This window comes from Anolis carolinensis, chromosome 1 (assembly GCF_035594765.1).
Source record: "Anolis carolinensis isolate JA03-04 chromosome 1, rAnoCar3.1.pri, whole genome shotgun sequence".
NCBI classification, from domain to species: Eukaryota; Metazoa; Chordata; class Lepidosauria; order Squamata; family Dactyloidae; genus Anolis; species Anolis carolinensis.
In genome coordinates this window covers 3051331-3075908 of record NC_085841.1, presented here as the reverse complement: position 1 = coordinate 3075908, position 24578 = coordinate 3051331, and the positions used below count along the sequence as shown (strand labels likewise).

The 24578-nt window shown below is 42.3% G+C and overlaps 1 protein-coding gene across 5 annotated transcripts in view; it reads right to left on the bottom strand.

Moving 5' to 3' along the window:
* The window catches only part of ptk2b (protein tyrosine kinase 2 beta), a 134856-nt gene that overhangs the window by 57059 nt on the left and 53219 nt on the right, over positions 1 to 24578 (bottom strand). For all 5 annotated transcript variants that reach the window (XM_062969280.1, XM_062969272.1, XM_062969288.1 and 2 more), the window contains exons 2-4: positions 7840 to 8095; positions 4356 to 4534; positions 307 to 394 (exon numbers count right to left, since the gene is read on the bottom strand). In XM_062969280.1, the coding sequence (XP_062825350.1) occupies positions 307 to 394; positions 4356 to 4534; positions 7840 to 8052 (480 nt within the window). In that variant the 5' untranslated portion in view covers positions 8053 to 8095. The remainder of the gene's footprint in view (positions 1 to 306; positions 395 to 4355; positions 4535 to 7839; positions 8096 to 24578) is intronic.

Genomic DNA, 24578 nt, shown 5'->3' with positions numbered 1-24578 from the left:
CTAGTTGAATCTGCAGTGCCTTTCATGTTCCTTGATTCGTGTCTGGACAATGCTGCTACGTTTGATGGTCCCTATGTAGACTTGTCCACAGCTGCATAGTATACGGTGGACTCCTACAGAGGTGGGAGGATCCCTCTTGGCCATATAGCCTAGAAAACTCACAGCAACCCAGTGATTCCAACCATGAAAGCCTTCAACAACACAGTCTCCATACTGATCAACGAGGTTGCATGTGGCTACACAGCACAAGGGATAAATAGATTAAATAACCATTTTGGGGTGACAGCTATCCCAAAATATTCCTACCTGTTGGTAGAAGTAAAGGAGGGTCGTCCGGTCCTCGAGGAAACGCTCCATGTAGTCTTCGGGCAGGTAACGGATCTGCAAGTCGTACCTTCAGGAAAACAAGTTGCAATTGGAATTGGAAACAGAGAATATTTTCCAAGATTTACTCAAGATGCATCTCTACATTGTGGAATTAGTGCTGTTTGACACTGCTTTAATGGACCTGAGTCCATTCTACAAAATCCTGGGATTTGTAGTTTGGTGAGGCACCAGCACTCTTTGGAGGGAAAAACAAAAGACCTTGTCAAGTGCAATTTCCAGGATTCCACAGCATTGAAAAATGAGTTAAAGTGGTGTCAAACTGGATTTATTCCACAGTGTAGATACGCCCTAGGTTTTTTGTTGTTGGTGTTGTTGATTGCAGTCATAAGAGCTAGAGTTTTGGCTGCATTCTTTAAAGTATCAATAATTATAACGAAATATTACATACATACACACATACATACACACACACACAATAGAGTCTCGCTTAGGCAACAAACGGGCCAGCAGAACATTAGATAAGCAAAAATGTTGGATAATAAGGAAGGATTAAGGAAAAGCCTATTAAACATCAAATTACATTATTATTTTACAAATTAATTAATTTTATTTATTACAATACTTATATCTCGCCCTTCTCACCCATAGGGGACTCAGGGTGGCTTACAATAAAACATAATATAAAAATACTAGCTGTGCCCGGCCACGCGTTGCTGTGGCGAAGTCTGGTGGTATGGGAAATAAAGTATTGAGGAATTGCTGGTAGTTAAGGTCAAGGATAAAGGTTTTCCCCCGACATTAAGTCCAGTTGTGTCTTACTCTGGAGGTTGGTGCTCATCTCCATTTCTAAGCCGAAGAGCCGGCGTTGTCCGTAGACTCCTCCAAAGTCATGTGGGATGACTGCATGGAGCGGTGTTACCTTCCCGCCGGAGCAGTACCTATTGATGCACTCACATTTGCATGTTTTTGAACTTCTGGGTTGGCAGAAGCTGGGGCTAACAGTGGGGGCTCTCTCCGCTCCCCCAATTCAAACCTGTGGCCTTTCAGTCCAGAAGTTCAGCAGCTCAGTGCTTTAACACGCTGCGCCATCAGGGGATATTATTTCCTAAAGGTTGTGAATATACAATATTTCTGATTGGTTTTTTTTGTTTGTTGGAGGCAAGTATGAATGCTGCAATTAGGAAAAATGATTAGGATGTAATGGCCTTGCAGCTTTAAAGCCTGGCTGTTTCCTCCCTGAGTGAATTTTTTGTTGGGAGGTGTTAGCTGGCCCTGATTGTTTCCTGTCTGGAATTCCCTTGTTTTCAGAGTGGTGTTGTTTGCGATATTTTATGTGCTTCTACTGTCTGTGGCCCTGAGAAAACAGAGGATTTTCCAGACTTTGATGATAGGAATACTTTGTTGGGAGGTGTTAGCTGGCCCTGATTGTTTCCTGTGTGGAATTCCCCTGTTTATTTACTGTCCTGGTTTTAGAGATTATATTGTTCTGCATTATTCTATCCCAGTAATTATTTCATATTAAAGAAGAATCTCACTTATCCAACATTCGCTTATACAATGTTCTGGATTATCCAATGCAGTCTGCCTTTTCAAAATCAATGTTTTTGTAGTCAGTGTTTTAAATTCATTGTGATATTTTAGTGGTAAATTTGTAAATACAGTACAGTAGAGTCTCACTTATCCAACATAAACGGGCCGGCAGAACGTTGGATAAGCGAATATGTTGGATAATGAGGAATTAAGGATAACCCTATTAAACATCAAATTAAGTTATGATTTTACAAATTAAGCACCAAAACATCATGTTAGACAACAAATTTGTCAGAAAAAGTAGTTCAGTACACAGTAATGCTATATAGTAATTACTGTATTTATGAATTTAGCACCAAAATATCACGATATATTGAAAGCATTGACTACAAAAATGCGTTGGATAATCCAGAACGTTGGATAAGCGAGTGTTGGATAAGTGAGACTCTACTGTAAATACTACATAGCATTACTGCGCATGGAACTACTTTTTTGTCAAATTTGTTGTATAATATGATGTTTTGGTGCTTAATTTGTATAACGATTACCTAATGTGATGTTTAATTGGCTTTTCCTGAATCCCTTATTATTATCCAACATATTCACTTATCCTGCCGGCCTGTTTACGTTGGATAAGTGAGACTCTACTGTATATTTCTAATCTTATATTATCTGCTCAGAACTGGATTATCTGAGGCCCCTTCTTCACAGCTGTATAAAATGCCCACTGAACTGGATTATATGGCAGTGTGGAGTCAAGATAATCCAGTGCAAAGCAGATAATATAAGATTATAAATGGGTTATATAGCTGTGTGGAAGGGCCTTGAGTCTACACTGCCATATAATCCAGTGCAAATTAGATAATCTGTGGAAGAAGCCTAAGTGAGGCCTAAATCTGCCTGTCCCCTAACTGAAACCTGGCTGTCCCTTGGTTGCTAGGCAACCAAGTGGGCAGAGATTAGCCCTCTAAACTGGCAGCAATTGGATAAAAACAATTACTGCTCTCCCTCTAATTAGGACTTTATTTTTCTTTTCTTTTTGTTGTATCAACCTTGAGGCGTGGATGATGGGTTGTGTTGTCAAATTTTGAGGTTGGGGGGCCTGTAGTTTTGTTGTTTTGTGAATTGCTGTGATGCCATCACTCTTTTATATATATAGATTACAGACTATTCAATCAGTTAAAATTAAATACATTAAACATTGATAAAAATATACATATAAATACACAATTGGCGCATTTCAGGTCTGATAACTGGTCTGTCATTGAATTCTAGGATGGTAATAATTGTTTCACAACAAATCGACAGAAAAAGCAGTTCAATACATGGTAACGTTATGTAGTAACAACTGTATTTACGAATTTAGCACCAAAACATTACAATGTATTGAAAAGATTGACTACAAAAACACTGACTACTAAAAGGCAGAAGGCGTTGGATAATACAGAATGTTGGATAAGCGAAGGTTGGATAAGTGAGCCTCTACTATATCTATATATAATTATAATAATAACACTATGTAATATGATTTCTGTTCCTGGGTTATAAATGTCATTTTGTAATTGGTTCTATCATTAAAACATGGGGAAAGTTTATTAAACTACCATAACTTTGCGGGACATCCTGCAGCACATTTTGCTCTAAGTTTTCAATGAATATCTCATCATCGAGTCTCAATCAATTCGACATAGGTTGTGGTAGCCACACAAACAAAGTTTCTGGAGTAGAACAACTACTTTCAAAGAAAGGACTGCACAATTGAACAGGAAATAACACTTTCAAACCAGGAGCAGAAATTTTTTCAAATTTTGTGACATAGTGCAATTCAAGATAGCAGAATTTTAGAGAGGATGGGAGGCCACATCCTGCAGCCTAGACAGACCATGATTCATACTCCTAGCATCTTGCTTTTCCTGTGAGATGGGCTTGTTAGTGTGTTTTGTTGTTATAGAGTGAAATGTTAGATCAATTGTATGCTGTTGGATTGTGCATCTGTGTTCCGGCAAGCTTTCCAGCATCACAGGAGTTAATTACATGCCAGCCCTGATTGATTGCCTGCAGGGCCAATGGGTCAAGACTTCTGTTTCAACTGGGATGGAACATTCCTCATGAATAGTGGAATGTTGGGAGGTGCCTGAAAGCACTGATATCAGACTCGGCTTGCTGAACGGATGTGCCATGCTTTGCCTTTGCTGGGAACATGTGTCCTGAGAGTGATGGTGTTTGGAGTTGTATATAGTCTTGTAAATAAAGCCTAGTACCGCTGGGATCAGCAGTAAATCTACGACTGAGGTGTCGTTTGTCAGTGCTACTTTTGCAGGCTGCTTAAGTGGTCTGACTGATGAGCAGAAGGTGAGACCTGACTCATCAACAGGTCTGGGCGACAGTCGTAACTCATTTCTCCCCCTGCCCTGCCCTGACATTTACCATAGGCCTACACTCTTGGTCAGTATTGCTGTGTATGTATGCAACATGAAAAGTTGCAAAAACATTCCTACCTCCATTCGGCTTCAATGTGCAAACATTCGTATTTCTCCTGGACCTCGCCCACCGTCATGTCTGGGTGCAGCCAGTGGATCTCATCTGACTTCACGTGCTTCAGGCGCAAAGCATAGCATTCGGCCAGCTGGATATCGGGGCCGATGCGCCCGCTCTGCAAGATGGACTGGATGACCTCCTGCCGATGGGAGAAACCAGGTGAGGTTAGGACAGGTAGCACAGAAGGAAGGAGGGAGAAATTGTCCCCGTCAAAAAGGAAATGCACAATTATGTGATATTCATCTTTAAATATTTATGAGGGTTGAATGAAAGGAAATGCATCCACCTTCATAATTCCGTAACAGATGGCAGTCCTGGTCTGTGGCAGGTCTTGGCTTGTTCAGGAGACTCTCCTCTACAGTTCCATTTGGCAGGAAGCTTTAGCATTGAACGGCTGTGTTGTTAAAGTGTGAAGTATGGAACCCTGTGCAGACAGGGAAGCCTTAGCACTGAACAGTTGTGTTGTTAAAGTGCAAAGTATGGAACCCTGCATAGATGGGGAAGCCTTAGCATTGAACGGTTGTGTTTTTAAAGTGCAAAGTATGGAACCCTGCACAGACGGTTGGTCCATACAACCTAAGCAACGTGCAGTCATTGAATTCTTGACAGCAGAAGGTGTCACCCCAAAGGAGATTCATCAGAGAATGCAAGCTATTTATGGGGATTGTGTTGATGTGAGTCCTGTGCTTCGTTGGGCACTTGCACGACAAACAAAGAGTTGGATGTCCTGTGACAGCAACCACTGAGTTTCACAAGCAAAAGGTTGACAGATTGATTCAGGACGATTGTCGTATAACTCAAGAGAGAAATGTCAAGCATAATTGGCATTTCACGAGAACGTGTGGGTCACATTCTTGCTTTGCTTGGCTATTGGAAGATCTGTGCACGATGGGTACCCAGGATGATGCCTGAAATGAAAGCGTACAGACTTGAAATTTGCCAGGAACTCCTCTCGTGTTACGAGAATGAAGGTGACACCTTTCTCCTTTGGGTGACACCTTCTGCTGTCAAGAATTCAATGACTCCATGTTGCTTATGTCTGCGCAGGCTTCCATACACAGCCGTTCAATGCTAAGGCTTCCCGCCAAATGGAACTGTAGAGGAGAGTCTCCTGAACAAGCCAGGACCTGCCGCAGACCAGGACTGCCATCTGTTGAAGGTGGAGGCATTACTTTTCATTCAACTCTTGTATACTGATGTCATATAGAAGGTGGAGGAAGTCTGCTTTCATTGAACCCTAAAGTTGGAAGGGAACTAGCGCATCTAGTCCATTCTGTCACACACAGGAAGACACAATCCAAGCCCTCACAACAGATGGACATCCAGCCTTTATATAAAATCCTCCAAAGAAGGACCCGCAGGCAACATATTCCACTGTTCAACAGCTCTTACCATCAGGAGGTTCTTCCCAGGTGGATCTCTTTTTGGGCAGTCTGAATCTATTGCTCCATATGTTTGCATAACGAGTACCGGTTGACCCACTTTAACTGTTGTTGTTTTGTTTTTTTTCGTGTCAGGAGCAACCAGAGTTGCTTCTGGAGTGAGAGAATTGGCCGTCTGCAAGGACGTTGCCCAGGGGATGCCCGGATGTTTCGATGTTTTATCATCCTTGTGGGAGGCTTCTCTCATGTCCCCGCATGGAGCTGGAGCTGACAGAGGGAGCTCATCCACGCTCTCCCCGGGTGGGATTCGAACCTGGCAGCTTTCAGGTCAGCAACCCAACCTTCAAGTCACGAGGCTTTTATCCCCTAGGCCACCGGAGGCTCCTTTTAACTGTTGTGATCCAATTATATGGGATCATGGGGCTTGGACTTTGGTGATGACAAAGGTAAAGGCCTTGTCAAACTACAACCTCCAGGATTACATAGCAAAGGGTCACAACAGTTAAAGTGGTGTCAAGATGCATTAATTCTGTAGTGTATTCTAAAGTATAAAATGTTAATGTGGGATTTGTGTATTGGTAGTGTTTAAATGAAATTTGTGTCTTTGCATACTGATTGCATCATCCAGAGTGTAACATAGTCTGGAAAGAGTTAATTGCTGAGAAGCTGTTTTGACCTTGATGTGTGGCTGGAACCAGGGAGTGTCCAGACACAAGTGTGTGTGCATTGCTGATTGCATCAGTTCAGTTCTGTTCTGCCTGCCTAGAATGAGAGTCCTGTGTCTATCATTTGCAAGTCTGTTTGTCTTGATTATTACTGAAGTCAGTAAAACTTTGTATATAGTTTTACCATCGGCTCTGATGTCTCTTCGTTCTCCATTCCACTGACTCCATCCAACTGCTGCTGTGCTGTGCAAATTACTCTGAAAATTGGTTATGGGCCCAGATCCCAGTTCCTAGACTGGACCAGAGCACAGACTGGACCTATTCTGGAGTTTGGAGTGGAGAAAAAGTTGGAGCTGCGAGTGTCACCAGAGATGGGACCCGCTGTTCTGGTGAGCCTGCTTTAGTGTGTCTTCGGTGGAAGATTGATTGCTGGAGAAGCAGAGCTGCAAGCGGGGTGTGCTGGAGCCTGACTGATTGATGGCCAGAAGTGAGAAGTGTGGAGCCATAAATCTGCAAGCTTGAGGAGGAGCAGCAGAAAATAAGCTTGCTCTCTATATGACTTCCATTCCACACACACTTTTAACCTTCTCTGGGCCTAATATGCCTAGTTTCCTAAGCTGTTCATTATAGGGATTCATAGTTTCTAGACTTTGGGCCTTCTCTGGACACCTCCTATCTTGTCCGTCTCCTTCTCCTCCTTTTGCATAGAACTGGACACAGGGTTATTATTCTGGGTAAGGTCTGACCAAAGCAGAAGGAAGGAGGACTATGGCTGGGTCTGCACTGCCATATCATGCATTTTCGGAATGCAGATTAATCACACTGAACTCCATTACATGGCAGTGCAGATTCACAGAATCCAGTTCAATGCATTCTGAAACTGCATGATATGGTCATGTAGATCCAGCCTATGACTTCCCTTGATTGACATCAGGCATGGGCAAACTTTGGCCCTCCAGGTATTTTGGACTTCAACTCTCACAATTCCTAACAGCCTACCGGCTGTTAGGAATTGTGAGAGTTGAAGTCCAAAACACCTGGAGGGCCAAAGTTGGTCCATGCCTGATCTAGATACTAGACTCCTACTGATGCAGCTTAAACTGCATTGGCTTTTTTAGCTGCCGCATCACACTTTTAGCTCATGTTCAGCTTCTATTCTACTAAACACTGGGAACAATTTCGTGACGCTAAGAGAAGGTCTACAGTGGAATCATTGAGGTGTGTTCATTGGAGTCCCCTTCTCTGGAAGTTTTTTTTAACAGAGGCTGGATGGTCATCTGTCAGGAGTGTTTTGACTGTGTTCCTCCATTGCAGAATGGGGTTGGCCTGGATGGATCTTAGAGGTCTCTTCCAACTCTTTGACTCTATGAAATGCTACTCCTTGCAGAGTGACGCACCCGGATCTCCGTCAGGACGGTGCACTTGACCAGCTTGAAGTTCTTGCCCATGTTGAAGCTGTTGCTGTAGAAGCAGACCTTCAGGATGCGGACCTCGTCCACCTCGAAGGGGACGGCCACCAAGGTGGACTCGGCCGGCCCGGCCAGGCTGAAGCAGCTGCGGAGCGAGTTCGCCCTCAGGCGGCTCAGGGCCTCCGGGAGTCCGGGCAGCATCTTGGAAGGTGGTGGCGGGACACTAAAGGCCAAGCATCACTTCCTAAGGAGGAAAACGGAGAGAGAAGTCGAGGGAAACACTTGAAATGCATCTGGGACAGTGCAAAAATGTGAACCATTGGAACAATTCAGTATACAAGGCCAGGTTTGAGCCAATTGATTTGTATACTGATATATTTAGTTTCACAGCATATTACATACCATTTTGGAGAGACTGAATGTACACATACTGTGTCGCTAACAAATTTTAGTTGGAGTCTTGTTGATATATGTCTGATATATGTTCTATACTGAAAACTGCTCTGTGTAGCATTTAAATCTGGATGATTGCAGTCTATAAATCTTTATACTCTGTAAGTTACGACTGTGTGCCACTACAGCTGACTGAATTTGGTCATCAGTTGTATTATTAGTGTTGGGAAATCATCCTGGACTACTCAAGTCCAAATGTAGTTAGATAGATGATAGTTAGATTGAGGGAATCCTTTCCCTGTTTCCAAAGCATGCCTAGACAGGCTTTACTGTGTTTCACTCTATCCTGTTTACGTCACATCCCTTACTTTGAAGTTAGTGGAAATGTGAATCTTTAGGCACACTAACTTCTCATTGGTCAGAATGTCTTTTACGGCCCCAATAAACTGGACCATGAGGTTGGAACCATTTGGTTCAGTCTCTTCTCCCTTTGTTCTTCAAGCTAACAATACGTCCTGCCATCTCTCCTGGCAAGATGTAACTATTTAGATGTTTGTTATTTTTCCTTTCTTATTTTTCCTTAGAAACCAGTCTAGGGTAGACTAGACAGCTCCCAAGCCTTTCTATCTATAATAGAGTTCTTTTTACCTGAATAAACACTTTTTGAACTTTTACTGAGACTCTGAAGTCCATTGCAATCCTAAATGGTCAAAGTCTTCTCTTTGCTCGCCCTGTGTAAGTAACTGTTGCATTTGAAAGCTTTTGCTTTTGCTACTCTGCTGATTTTTGGTGGAATCTCCCCCAGAGAGGGTTAAATTGAGTCTAACCGCTCAGAGATTACCACAACAATTAATTGTATTATTGTTAACATTATTACAGTAGAGTCTCACTTATCCAACATAAACGGGCCGGCAGAATGTTGGATAAGCAAATATGTTGGATAATAAGGAGGCATTAAGGAAAAACCTATTAAACATCAAATTAGGTTATGATTTTACAAATGAAGCACCAAAACATCATGTTAGACAGCAAATTTGGCAGAAAAAGTAGTTCAATACGCAGTAATTCTATGTAGTAATTACTGTATTTATGAATTTAGCACCAAAATATCATGATATATTGAAAACATTGACTACAAAAATGCGTTGGATAATCCAGAACGTTGGATAAGCGAGTGTTGGATAAGTGAGACTCTACTGTATGTATATGATGCTCTAATATACATATTGTGTTCTATGCTTTGAACCTTTATCGTAGTGCATATTTTTCAGATATTGTTTAGAATAGACAGCTGTGTTTAGTTAGTATCCATTATGACCTAGTCTCTGGAAAAAAGCTTGCCTCATTCTCAACTGGACGTCCTTTGAAATATTTCAACCTGCCTCTCATTATTGCATGCTTCTTTTCAAGGCAGGGTATAACAAAAGATAAAGCACAATGCCATTACAATATATACATTAAAATACATAAAACGAAGATGAAAACAATCAATTGGAGGAGGGAGAGTTGCTCCTGTTGAATCTTGGCCTGTCCTGAACTCAAGGTGGGAAGAGGAGGCTGAGTTGCAGGTCCTGTTTTTGGGCACTGAGGGGAGGCAGAGGCACGGCATTTCATCCTGGGGAGCGCCAAGGCGTTGGATCGGCAGACAGCAGAGCCTGGTTCTCACAAGTACAGCCGCTTCCCTTCCTGGGAGAAACTTGGCCGGCTCTCCCCACCCGCTGCCACCCAAAAAGCTTTGCCAATTGCAAAGTCTCGCCATCTGCTGCCCAAATGCCTCGTCTCGGGTCCCTGTTTATCAGGCCTCTGAGCTCGAGCAGAATCAGGCGGTGGAGAAAACACACAGCATCTCTCAAAGCACCCCAGAGTTAGAAGGGACCCCCAGAGGCCATCCAGTCTCACCTTCTGCCAAGGAAAACACAATCCAAGCCCTCTTGTGATAGATGCCCATCCAGCCCCATGGAAAGGGACTCCACCACACCTCCATGCATTTCATATTCCACTAGAGTTGGAAGAGACCTCCAAAGGCCATCCAGTCTGACCTGCTTCTGACAAGCAGAAAGACACCATCCAAGCCCTCCCAACAGAGGGACATCCAGCCACTGTTAGAACTAAAATTATTGGAGTCACACTCATGGACCAAAAGTTGGAAGAGTCTCCAAAAATCATGCAGTCTGACCCACTCCTGCCAGGCTAAAAGACAGCATCCAAGCTCTCCTGGCAGCCACCATCCAAGCCTTCCCAAAAGAGGGACATCCAGCCACTGTTAGAACTAAAACTATTGGAGTCACACTCATGAACCAAAAGTTGGAAGGGTCTCCAAAGGCCATCCAGTCTGATCCATTCCTGCCAGGCTAAAAGACACCATCCAAGCTCTCCTGACAGACACCATTCAAGCCTTCCCAGCAGAGGGACATCCAGCCACGGTTAGAACTAAAACTATTGGAGTCACACTCATGAACCAAAAGTTGGAAGGGTCTCCAAAGGCCATCCAGTCTGATCCATTCCTGCCAGGCTAAAAGACACCATCCAAGCTCTCCTGACAGACACCATTCAAGCCTTCCCAGCAGAGGGACATCCAGCCACTGTTAGAACTAAAACTATTGGAGTCACACTCGTGAACCAAAAGTTGGAAGAATCTTCAAAGACCATCCAGTCTGACCCACTCCTGCCAGGCTAAAAGACACCATCCAGGCCCTCCTGACAGACAACCATACAGCCTCTCTTGCAAAACCTCCAGAGAAGGAGATTCCACTGGACTCCCAAATAATCTAAATTCCACTGGAGTTGGAAGGGAACCCCAAAGGCCATCCATTAATTGCACGGTGTAGATACACCCTTGGTCTCCAAAGCCATAGTTCACTGCCCAAACCACGAGATCATGATGACTCTGCAAATCTTTTATTCCATGCATGCTTCAATTATGCATTTCCAGAATCTGCAAAGGGTTGGACTAGATGACCTTCAGGGTCCCTTCTAGCTTGTATGATTCTCACCTCCCAAAACAAAAGCAGAAATGGATACAGTTTGCTGCCAGAAATAGGATTGTTCTCTATTTCATCATAGAAAAAAAAATGTATTCACCATCCGGCACATATTTGAGAACGTTTTTAAAAAAATGCACACTATTGCAATACCTTTGGCGCGTACAAATAGGTTCTTTTAATGCCTCCATGTGAACTTAGGCCCAGCTAAAAAGAAGGCACAGGGACCCGGCATGAAGCAGACGTGAGAAAAGGAGGAAGTCAGCAGAAACGGACTTGACAGGTCGGCCGGCTGCTGGAAGGATTGTAGGAGATTCTCCACAAAAACAGAACATGATGGAACTTGCTTCCCGTGGAACAGACGCTGAACCTTGGCACATTTTTCTCTTTTCCTGGGACCACTCCCTCCCTGCTCCTGATACAAGCGCCTCCAGAGCTTTTTATCATATCCTCCAGGGCTATTCAATGCCTTTATCAATGACTTGAATGATAAAATGGAAGGCATGATGATCATGTTTGCAGATGGGACTAAACTAGGACAGATCAGGATCCAAAAGGACCTTATTGGCTGGGCCAAAATAGAGGCTGGATGGCCTTCTGTCAGGAGGGCTTGGATTGGGAATCCCTGGAAGGCAGAAGGGGGTTGGACTAGATGGCCTTTGGGGGTCCCTTCCAACTCTAATGGAATGTGCTGCTGCCTGGGAGTCCAGTGGAGTTTCTCTGCTTTTCCCTAGAGGCTGGATGGCCATCTGCTTGGAAGGCTTGGATGTTGTTTCCCTGCCTGACAAAAGGGGGTTGGACTGGATGGCCTTTGGGGGTCCCTTCCAACTCTAATGGAATGCGCTGTTGCCTGGGAGTCTGTTAGAGTCTTCTCCTCTGCTTTTATCTAGAAGCTGGATGGCCATCTGCTTGGAAGGCTTGGATGTTGTTTCCCTGCCTAAAAGAAGGGGGTTGGACTGGATGGCCTTTGGGGGTCCTTTCCAACGCTAATGGAATACGCTGCTGCCTGGGAGTCTGTTGGAGTCTTCTCCTCTGCTTTTACCTAGAGGCTGGATGGCCATCTGCTTGGAAGGCTTGGATGTTGTTTCCCTGCCTAAAAGAAGGGGGTTGGACTGGATGGCCTTTGGGGTCCCGTCCAACTCTAATGGAATACGCTGCTGCCTGGGAGTCTGTTGGAGTCTTCTCCTCTGCTTTTATATAGAGGCTGGATGGCCATCTGCTTGGAAGGCTTGGATGTTGTTTCCCTGCCTAAAAGAAGGGGGTTGGACTGGATGGCCTTTGGGGGTCCCGTCCAACTCTAATGGAATACGCTACTGCCTGGGAGTCTGTTGGGGTCTTCTCCTCTGCTTTTGCCTAGAGCAGGGGTCCCCAAACCTTTTAAACAGGGGGCCGGTTCACGATCCTTCGGACCGTTGGAGGGCTGGACTATAGTTGGCCACCGAGCAATAATAATAATAATAATAATAATAATAATAATAATAATAATAATAATAATAATTCCAGCATATCTATCTTGTTTGCTGTGTAATAATAATAATAATAATAAAGAGGGTTGGAAGAGACCCTTTGGACCATTAAGTCCAAACCCCTTCTGCCTTTGTGCACCGAAAGCACAAGCAAAGCACCCCTGACAGAAGGCCACCCAGCCTCAATGTTATTATTATTATTATTAATAATAATAATAATAATAATAATAAAGAGGGTTGGAAGAGACCCTTTGGACCATTAAGTCCAAACCCCTTCTGCCTTTGTGCACCGAAAGCACAAGCAAAGCACCCCTGACAGATGGCCACCCAGCCTCAATGTTATTATTATTATTATTATTATTAATAATAATAATAATAATAAAGAGGGTTGGAAGAGACCCTTTGGACCATTAAGTCCAATCCCCTTCTGCCTTTGTGCACCGAAAGCACAAGCAAAGCACCCCTGACAGATGGCCACCCAGCCTCAATGTTATTAATAATAATAATAATAATAATAATAATAATAATAATAATAATAATAATGATGAGGGTTGGAAGAGACCCCTTGGGCCATTAAGTCCAATCCCCTTCTGCCTTTGTGCATCAAAAGCACTAGCAAAGCACCCTTGACAGATGGCCACCCAGCCTCAATGTTAATAATAATAATAATAATAATAATAATAATAATAATAATAATAATAATAATGTGATTTTGTGATATGAAATCCAGCATATCTATCTTGTTTGCTATGTCATAAAATATAATAATAATAATAATAATAATAATAATAATAATAATAATAATAATAATAAGGGTTGTAAGAGAAGAAGAGACCCCTTGGGTCATTTAGTCTAACCCCCTTCTGCCCTTGTGCCATGGGGGCCGGATAAATGGCTTCGATGGGCCGCATCCGGCCCCCGGGCCTTAGTTTGGGGACCCCTAGCCTAGAGGCTGGATGGTCATCTGTTTGGAGGGCTTGGATTGTGTTCCCTGCCTAACAAAAGGGGGTTGGACTAGATGGCCTTTGGGGGTCCCTTCCAACACTAGCATTCTATGACTCCATGGCCAAGCAACATCAAAATGTCCCAAGAAGGCAAAAAGGAAAGCACACACAACTGAGTGGCTGTTTACTTTTGCCTGAGCTTACCAAGAACGGCAGGGTTTCATTCCCTCCCATCCACATTGATGAATTTATGGAGCTCACTCCAATTATTAGCTTTGCAATGTGAGCCGGATTTGCAGCAGAAAGCAAGATGTTTTAAAAGCAGCTGAAAAAGTGGGGCTGCGGAGCATTAATTGGAACTGTTTTTGTTATATTGCAGCATTTCTCAACCTGGGGGTCAGGGAGTTGTGAAGGGGTTTTAGAGTGGTTGCCAAAGACCATAAAAACACATATTTCTGGTGGTCTTTGGCAGGGAAGGCTGAAGATCTCTCTGCCTGTCCTTCTCTTTCTTTTTGGAAGCTGACAGCAAATCCTCCCACCAAAAGCTCTCATCCACTCTCTTCACATTTGGGCATATTGAGTATTTGTGCCAAGTTTGGTTCACATCCATCATTGTTTGAATCCACAGTGCTCTCTGGATGTAGGTGAACTACAACTCCAAAACTCAAGATCAATGCCCGGCAAACCTTTCCAGTATTTTCTATTGGTCATGGGATTTCTGTCAGGGATAAACACACATGCAGCGGAAGATCAACGAAGAATCACTGGCACCAATAAAGAGGCTGAAGCCTGTTTGGCTATCTACAAAAGGTTTACTAACAAACGGAAAACTCTCAAGACGATATATACAGACAGAGTGCAGAGAGGCAGAGAGCAGAGAGCAGAGAGCAGAGGGAGCTATTTATAACCACCTCTGCTGTCTGATGCAATACACAGTTAACTCTTTACACACTCGCATAGTGGACAGCAGACAGTGCATGATGCAATCTCCAGCTCACATTGCAACACTATAACTCAATTGCATTTAAACAACTTTATATACAATCATTCCCACTTCAACAATTTCTGTGTGGAAAGTGTGGCTCAATTATACCGTTGGTGGAGTTCAAAATGCTCTTCGATTCTAGGTGAACTATAAATCCCAGTAATAACAACTCCCAAGTGATAAAATCAATCCCGCCCCCCAACCCCACCAGTATTCAAATTTGGGCGTATCAGATATTTGTGCCAAATTTGGTCCAGATCCATCATCGTTTGGGTTCACAGTGCTCTCTGGATCAAGGTGAACTACATCTCTCCTAAATCATTGTCAAATCCTTTCAAACCCTTCCAGTGTTTTCTGTTGGTCACGGGGGTTCTGTGTGCTAAGTTTGGTCCAGATATGTCATTCGTGGGGGTCTGAGAGGTCTATGGAAGTCAGGGCCGAATCGATTGAAGGTACTGCAGATCCCATCATCCGTTGTCCATGCTCCCCCCAAACATATTGTTTTTGTGATTAATCACTATGCTTTAATTATGTTCAATTTGTAACAATGAAAATACATCCTACATATCAGATATTTATATTACGATTCATAACAGTAGCAAAATGACAGTTATAAAGTAGCAATGAATATAATTTTATGGTTGGGGGGTCATCACAACATGGGGAACTCTATGGGGAGCTGTGGCGCAGCTGGCTAGTAACCAGCTGCTATAAATCACTACTGACCGAGAGGTCATGAGTTTGAAGCCCGGGTTGGGTTAAGCCTCCGACCATTAATAGCCCCGGCTTGCTGTTGACCTATGCAGCCCCGAAAGACAGTTGCACCTGGCAATTAGGGAAATTTAGGGACGCTTTATACGGGAGGCTAATTTACAACACCATAAAAAACTGCCAGCAAAACACAAGGAAAGGAATGAGGAAGTACAGCCACTACTGGACGGTGAAGCAACAGCTCCCCCTGTGGCCGTAATTGTGAAGCTGGAAAAATGTTTAAAAAAATGCCTCTGAGTCTGTCTAATGTATGTTGTTTGTCTGTTGGCATTGAATGTTTGCCCTATATGTGTTCATTGTAATCCGCCCTGAGTCCCCTTCGGGGTGAGAAGGGCGGAATATAAATACTGTAAATAAATAAATAAATAAATTAATTAATTAAGGGGTCACGACATTAGAAAGGTTGAGAACCACTGTTATATTGGGACAATCGGAGGCTATACCAAAAAAGTGGAAGGCTGGGCTCAGAAATAGGGTTGTCCTTCCCCCACTTTTCTGATCATTCGGGCAAAAAGGAAGAATCTCAGGGTGAGAGTGCTGCCTTGTAAACACTTTGGCTCTACAACTATTGCTTTCTGTTCAAACGAGATCTTGGAAAACACTCTTTTGGATAAAATTCCATATGTCTTTGCACGTAATCTTTACAAAGATGTTGACAAGAAAGATGGGGAAAAGTATGGCCTCTCTGGATGCATCTACACCATAAAATTATTTCAGATTGGTCCCTCTTTCAGTGCCATGGCTCAATGCCATGGGATCATGAGAGTTGTCATTTGGTGAGGAAGCATAGATGCCTTCTAAGTCTCCAGAGTCAGTGGAAAGACATTATTGCCCAATATCTCAATGAGAGATACTATGAACGCATTGCCTTGCATTTTTGCACATGCCTGCCTTCCCTATATTTTCTTAATAGGCCCACCGTTTGGTCCTGATGCTTGCTATTTATTTTATGAATGTTATTTTACTGTTATTGTTTTAATTATATATGCTGTTGTCGTATTGCTTTATCTGTTGATTGGGTTTAGTCCCCATGTGAACCGCTACGAGTCCCCTCGGGGAGGTGGAAGTAGGTTATAAATAATAATAATAATAATAATAATAATAATAATAATAATAATCTGGCAGAAACCAGTGCAGGTGGTTCCGGTGATGATGGGCACACTGGGTGCTGTGCCAAAAGATCTCAGCCGGCATTTGGAAACAATAAACATTGACAAAATCACAATCTGCCAACTGCAAAAGGCCACCCTGCTGGGATCTGCAGGCATCATCCGAAAATGCATCACACAGTCCTAGACACTTGGGAAGTGTTCAGCTTGTGATTTTGTGATACGAAATCCAGCATGTCTATCTTGTTTGCTGTGTCATAATAAAATAATAATAATAATAATAATAATAATAACAACAACAACAACAACAACAACAAAAACAACAACATTGAGTGCCGTGCCAAAAGATCTCAGCCGGCATTTGGAAACAATAAACATTGACAAAATCACGATCTACCAACTGCAACAGGCCACCCTACTGGGATCTGCACGCATCATTCGAAAATACATCACACAATGGGAAGTGTTCGACTTGTGATGTTGTGATACGAAATCCAGCATGTCTATCTTGTTTGCTGTGTCATTATTATTATTATTATCAACACAACGACGTTGTATGGCACAGAAAACAAGATAGATATGCTGGATTTCGTTTCGCAAAACCACAAGTCGAACACTTCCCAAGTGTCTAGGACTGTGTGATGTATTTTCGGATGATGTGTGCAGATCCCAGTAGGGTGGCCTTTTGCAGTTGGCAGATGGTGATTTTGTCAATGTCTATTGTTTCCAAATGCCGGCTGAGATCTTTTGGCACGGCACCCAGTGTGCCCATCACCACCGGGACCACCTGCACTGGTTTCTGCCAGAGTCTTTGAAGTTCAATCTTGAGTTTTTCCTGTTGTTTTTCGTCAATGCGACTGTCACCTGGGATGGCAACATCAATGATCCAAACCTTGTTCTTTTCCACAACTGTGATGTCTGGTGTGTTGTGTTCCAGAACTTTGTCAGTCTGGATTCGGAAGTCCCACAGTATCTTTGCGTGCTCATTTTCCAATACTTTTGCAGGTTTGTGATCCCACCAGTTCTTTGCTGCTGGGAGGTGGTACTTGAGGCATAAGTTCAAATGAATCATTTGGGCCACATAGTTGTGCCTCTGTTTGTAGTCTGTCTGTGCGATTTTCTTACAGCAGCTGAGGATATGATCAATGGTTTCATCGGTTTCCTTGCACAGTCTGCATTTTGGGTCATCAGCTGATTTTTCGATCTTGGTCTTGATTGCCTTTGTCCTGATGTCTTGCTCCTGGGCTGCAAGGATCAGGCCTTCTGTCTCCTTCTTCAGGGTCCCATTCGTGAGCCAGAGCCAGGTCTTCTCCTTATCAGCTTTTCCTTCAATTTTGTCAAGGAACTTTCCATGCAGTGTTTTGTTGTGCCAGCTGTCAGCTCTAGTTTGTAGTGCGGTTTTCTTGTACTGGTTTTTTGTCTGCTGTGTTTTGAGGAATTTCTGATTTTTGACTTCAATCAAAGCAGGTTCTTCACTTTGCTTGACATCTTCTGCCAGGGCATGTTCTTCTTCTTTGACTGCTTGTTTTACTTATAAGAGTCCTCTGCCCCCAGATCTTCTAGGCAGATATAGCCGGTCAACATCACTGCGAGGGTGCAGTGAGTGATGAATGGTCATGAGTTTTCTTGTTTTTCTGTCCAAATTGTCCAGTTCCACCTGTGTCCAATTTATAATGCCAGCAGTATATCTTATGACAGGTATGGCCCAGGTGTTTATGGCCTTGATGGTGTTGCCTCCATTGACCTTGCTTTTGAGAATTTTTCTGACCCTTTGTGTGTATTCTTTGCTGACCACAGTTTTCACATGTTCATGCTTGATGTTGTCCAGCTGTAATATGCCCAGATATTTATAGGCCTCTGGCTGGTGACACTTTATTGTTTGGCCATTAGGCATATTTATGCCCTCACTTTCCATGATTTTTCCCTTCTTCAATGCCACTGTCGAACATTTGTCCAAACCAAACTCCATGTTGATATCAGTGCTAAAAATTCGGACAGTGTTAGTCAGAGACTGGATTTCAGTTTCCGTTTTCCCATATAGCTTCAGGTCATCCATGTACATCAAATGTGAAATTTTGTGAGAATTCTTAGATGTTTGATAGCCGAGATTTGTTTTATTATTATTATTATAGATATAGAGTTTTTGGTAGAGAAGACTAGAGCACTTGTAAAACTACAACACCCAGGATGCCATCACATTGAGCCATAGAGGTTCAAGAGGTCTCAAACTGCATTAAGTATACAGTGCAGACGCATCCTTAGTGGGATATTCTGTCAGAGTAATTTGCAGCGCAGCAGCAGTTGGATGGAGTCAGAGGAATGGAGAACGAAGAGACATCCAGAGACTTTGGTAAAACTATATACAAAGTTATACTGTACAAGACAAACAGACTTGCAGACAAAAGACGAACACAGGACTTTCACTCTAGGCAGACAGAACAGAACAGAACTGAGGCAATCAGTAATGCATACACACTTGTGTCTGGACACTCCCCAGTTCCAGCCACACATCAAGGTCATCACAGCTTCTCAGTAATCAACTCTTTCCAGACTATGTTACACTCTGGATGATGCAATCAGTATGCAATACAAACCAAGACACAAATTGCATTTAAACACTATCAATACACAAATCCCACATTAACATATTCCTGAAAAGCAAGTGGTCAGACTAGATATCCATTCAAGTAAACTTCCATGTTCCAATGCTCTAATGATCCTCTTAATGAGAAATCTAAGAATGGTATTTGATTTTTTTTTTCTACCACGCGCAACAAAATAAAACAAAACGCACTTCTTTCCCCCTCCTATGGTGATTTGGCTCTCTGCCGCCGAGTGTTTCCAGAAAATGTCACATCTTGCAAGTGGAGAAAACGCATTTCCTTGCCGTTGTTCTCCTCGCACGATTATCGCTTGTGTTTGAGAAGGAGAAGAAATACCGAGAGGGAAGGAGGTGGGCGCGTAATAACATTTCCTTTGACAGCAGGCCAGATCCTGAGATACTCGGGGAAAAGGCGAACTGCGTTAACGGCCCCTTGCTGCGGGTTTGGCAGATCCAGATCTATTTTGCGTCCTTTTTTTCCGGGGAGAAGAGATTTTAAGAATGAATATGACGCAGACCCTTCCCATGGAGACAACAAAGGAACGAGCATGGATGAATGCTACCAAACTGTGGGAGTTGTAGTTTGGCGAGGCACCGTCACACTTTGGCAGAGGAAGCTAAAGACCTTGGAAAACTACAACGCTCATGATTCCATAGCCGAATTTACCACCAAAATATCACGATATATTGAAAACATTGACTAAAAAAATGGCTTGGATAATCCAGAAACTTGGATAAGCGAGGCTTGGATAAGTGAGACTCTACTGTATTATGAAGGTGTTGTCAAATTGCATCAATCCACACTCGATGCCACCTAAGAATGAATGCAGTTTGATACTACAGTAGAGTCTCACTTATCCAAGCTAAACAGCCCGGCATAAGCTTGGATAAGTGAATATCTTGAATAATAAGGAGGGATTAAGGAAAAGCCTATTAAACATCAAATTATGATTTTACAAATTAAGCACCAAAACATCATGTTATACAACAAATTTGACAGAAAAAGTAGTTCAATACGCAGTAATGTTATCTTGTAATTACTGTATTTACGACTCTACCACCAAAATATCATGATATATTGAAAACACTGACTACAAAAATGGCTTGAATAATCCAGAAACTTGGATAAGCGAGGCTTGGATAAGTGAGACTCTACTGTATTATGAAGGTGTTGTCAAATTGCATCAATCCACGCTCGTTGCCACCTAAGAATGAATGCAGTTTGATACTACAGTAGAGTCTCACTTATCCAACATAAACGGGCCGGCAGAATGTTGGATAAGCGAATATGTTGGATAATAAGGAGAGATTAAGGAGAAGCCTGTTAAACATCAAATTAGGTTATGAGTTTACAAATTAAGCACCAAAACATCATGTTATACAACAAATTTGACAGAAAAAGTAGTTCGATACGCATTAATGTTAGGTTGTAATTACTGTATTTACAAATTTAGCACCAAAATATCACGATATATTGAAAACATTGACTACAAAAATGCGTTGGATAATCCAGAACGTTGGATGAGCGAGTGTTGGATAAGTGAGACTCTACTGTACTTCAATCACTGGAGATGTAGTTGTTCAAGGCCTTTAGTCTCCTCTACCAAAGAATGATGATGCCTCACCAAACTACAACTCCCACTATTCCATAAAATTGAGCAGTTGCAGTTCGCAGGGTTATTGTATATTTTCCAGGCTGCATGGCCATGTTCCAGAAGCATTCTCTCCTGACGTTTCACCCACATCTATGGCAGGCATACTCAGAGGTTGTGTGATATAGAGAAACTAAGTAAGGAAGGTTTACTGTATATACTCGAGTATAAGCCTAGTTTTTCAGCCCTTTTTTTAAGACTGAAAAAGCCCCCCTCGGCTTATACTCGGGTGAGGGTCCTGGTTGGCTTGTATTTGGGTCAGCTTATACTCGAGAATATATGGTACATTTATTATTTTTCTCTATTATTATTGGTATTATTACATTTATTATTTTTCTCTATTATTGTTGCTACTATTACATTTATTTTACTCTATTTTTATTATTATTAATAATACATTTATTATTTCACTCTGATCTTTTTCTTCTTCTTCTTCTTCTTCTTATTATTATTATTATTATTATTATTATTGCATTTATTATTTTACTATATTTATTATTATATGTATTATTTTCCTGTATTTATTATTATATTATTATTATTACATGTATTATTTTACTCTATTATTATTAAAAGGATACATAAGCACATTGACATTGAAGACGATGAGAATAATGATTTGATCAGAGTTGGACAGTCTTATCCTAAATTTGAGCTTTATGTAAATATTCAAAAACATTTAACCTACTGATGCCTCAATTAATGTAATTTTATTGGTACAGTAGAGTCTCGCTTATCCAACGTAAACGGGCCAGCAGAACGTTGGATCAGCGAATATGTTGGATAATAAGGAGAGATTAAGAAAAAGCCTATTAAACATCAAAATAGGTTATGATTTTACAAATTAAGCACCAAAACATCGTGTTATACAACAAATTTGACAGAAAAAGTAGTTCATTACACATTCATGCTATGTAGTAATTACTGTATTTATGAATTTAGCGCCAAAATATCACAATGCATTGAAAACATTAACTACAAAAATGCGTTGGATAATCCAGAATGTTGGATAAGTAAGTGTTGGATAAGTGAGACTCTACTGTGTCTATTTTTATTCCTGAAATTTACCACCCTCGGCTTATACTGGAGTCAATGTTTTCCCGGTTTTTTTGTGGTAAAATTAGGTGCCTTGGCTTATATTCAGGTCGACTTATACTCGGGTATATACGGTATGTATCTGTGGGTGGGGAAAGGACTCTTGTCTGTTGGAGGCCAGTGTGAATGTTGTAATTAATCACCTTTGTTAGCATTAAATGGCCTTCCAAGCCTCACATCCTGGCCTGGGGGAATCCTTTGTTCAGAGTCATTAGCTACACCTGATTGATTCATGTCTGGCATTCTTTTGTTTTCAGAGTGCTACTGCTTTATTTACTGTTCTGATTTTGGAGTTTTTTAATAGATGTGGGCGAAACGTCAGGACAGAATACTTCTGGAACATGGCCATGCAGCCCGGAAAATAAATAACAACCCTGTGATCCCGGCCATGAAAGCCTTTGACAACACAGTTGTGGTTCAATCTGTGCCAAGCTGCATTCATTATACAGTGCAGATGCCCCCTGGGGATCTTATGATCGAGGGTGGGTTTAAAAGATTGCAAATAATTCCAAATATTTAATAAAAGGAGCAAGCGTAAGGACCGATTTAGAAGCAGGGGGGAAATGTGCTGCAAATCTTTCCAGACAGGAATACATATTGCAAGGTATCTGGGCCTTTGGCGCCATCCAGGAATTCCCCCCCTGGGTTTGGGATTTTGACCCCGTGCCATTTTGAAATTCTTCCTTACAATCAGGTGGAGAACAGATAAGACACTGCTCGTTGTCTAGAGGTGCAAAAGGGAGGCATTGTTATGCCTGTGCTAAGTTGCAAAGTATTATTATTATTATTATTATTATTATTATTATTATTATTATTATTATTATTATTTTGTCGAAGGCTTTCATGGCCAGAATCACTGGGTTGCTGCAAATCTCCCGGGCTGTATGGCCATGTTCCAGAAGCATTCTCTCCTGACATTTCACCCACATCTATGGCAGGCATCCTCAGAGGCTGTGAGGTCTGTTGGAAACTAGGCAAGTGGGGTTTATATCTCTGTGGAATAATATCCAGGGTGGGAGAAAGAACTCTTGTCTGTTGGAGGCAAGTGTGAATGTTGCAATTGGCCAGCTTGATTAGCATTGAATGGCCTGGCAGAATTCTTTGTTGGGAGATGTTAGCTGGCCCTGATTGTTTCCTGTCTTTAATTCCTGTTTTCTGAGTGTTGTTCTTTATTTACTGTCCCACCCTGGACATTCCACAGATACATAAACCCCACTTACCTAGTTTCCAACAGACCTCACAACCTCTGAGGATGCCAACCATAGATGTGGGTGAAACTTCAGGAGGGAATGCCTCTGGAACATGGCCATACAGCTCGGAAAACTCACAGCAAGCCAGTGATTCCAGCCAACAACTCTTGCATTGGTTGTTCATTTCTGTTTCTTTGATTTGGTCCAGAAGAGAGATCTTTCCCGTCTCTATGGGCCCTTTCACACAACAACAACAACAACAACAACTACTACTACTACTACTACTACTACTTTATTTTTGTATCCCACCTCCATGTTCTATTACTGTGCCTGACAATTGCCTGCGGTCTCTTGGGATTGTTTTGCAAGGGAGCCGGATTTCCATACCAGGGATTTCTAGTGCCTAAGAAAATTGCAAGTCCCATCGTTCTGTCTCATGCAGCAATGGCAAGTAAGATACTGTTGCTACGGCTGCCTAGGACTCTAAAGGTGCATCTACACTGTAGAGTTAATACAGTTTGGCATTGCTTCAGCTGCTATGACTGAGTGCTATTCAATCCTTGTAGTTTGATGAGACACTGGCACATTTAAAGGCCTTGAGAAACTACAACTCCCTCGGGAAACTTGGAATCCAAGCACCCTGGTTATGCTGCTCTGTTTTGGAGACTTTGGGCATGATTGGGAGAAGGCAGATGGTCGGAGCTTAAAATAAACGGAAGTGTGAGTTTAGCGAGGAGGGGATTGAGGAAGAAGTTGGGAAAAAGGGGGACTAAAATAATCTTTCTTTCTTTCTGTGTTCTACTGCCTTCATTTCTCTCTTTCTCAACCAGGACGCAAAATTCAGGATCTGGCCTCTCTTCTGCAGAGGGAGGAATCTCAGGGCAAGAGCGATGCCTTGGAAAAGTCTCTCCAGGTGCATCTACACTGGGCATGGGCGAACTTGGGCCCTCCTTTTGGGTGTTTTGGACTGCAACTCCCACCATTCCTAACAGCCTCGGGCCCCTTCCTTTTCCCCCTCAGCCGCTTAAGCGAGGACCGAGGCTGTTAGGAATGGTGGGAGTTGCAGTCCAAAACACCCAAAAGGAGGGCCCAAGTTCACCCATGCCTGATCTACACCATAGATGCAGTTTGCCATGACTTAATGGGAACCTGGGAGTTGTAGTTTTCCAGTCCCAAGAGGGCTGATGCCTCACCAAACTACAACTCCCAGGTGCCCATACATGGCTGTCAATGTGTTGTCAAACTGCATTAATCCTACTGTGTCAATACACTAATTTTTTCTAAAATTGCAAACTGCAGGATAAGTCCTACATGCAGGATATCCTATTTTAAAGCCACACATCTTGTGGCAAAGAGTTCTGCAGGGAAATGCGGTGTGATGTTGAACTAGGTCTCTCCCTCTTTCCATGCTGGCTAGGAAATTCCATTAATAATAATAATAATAATAATAATAATAATAATAATAATAATAATAATACATCACACAGTGCTAGACACTTGGTAAGTGTTCGACCAGCATATCTATCTTGTTTGCTGTGT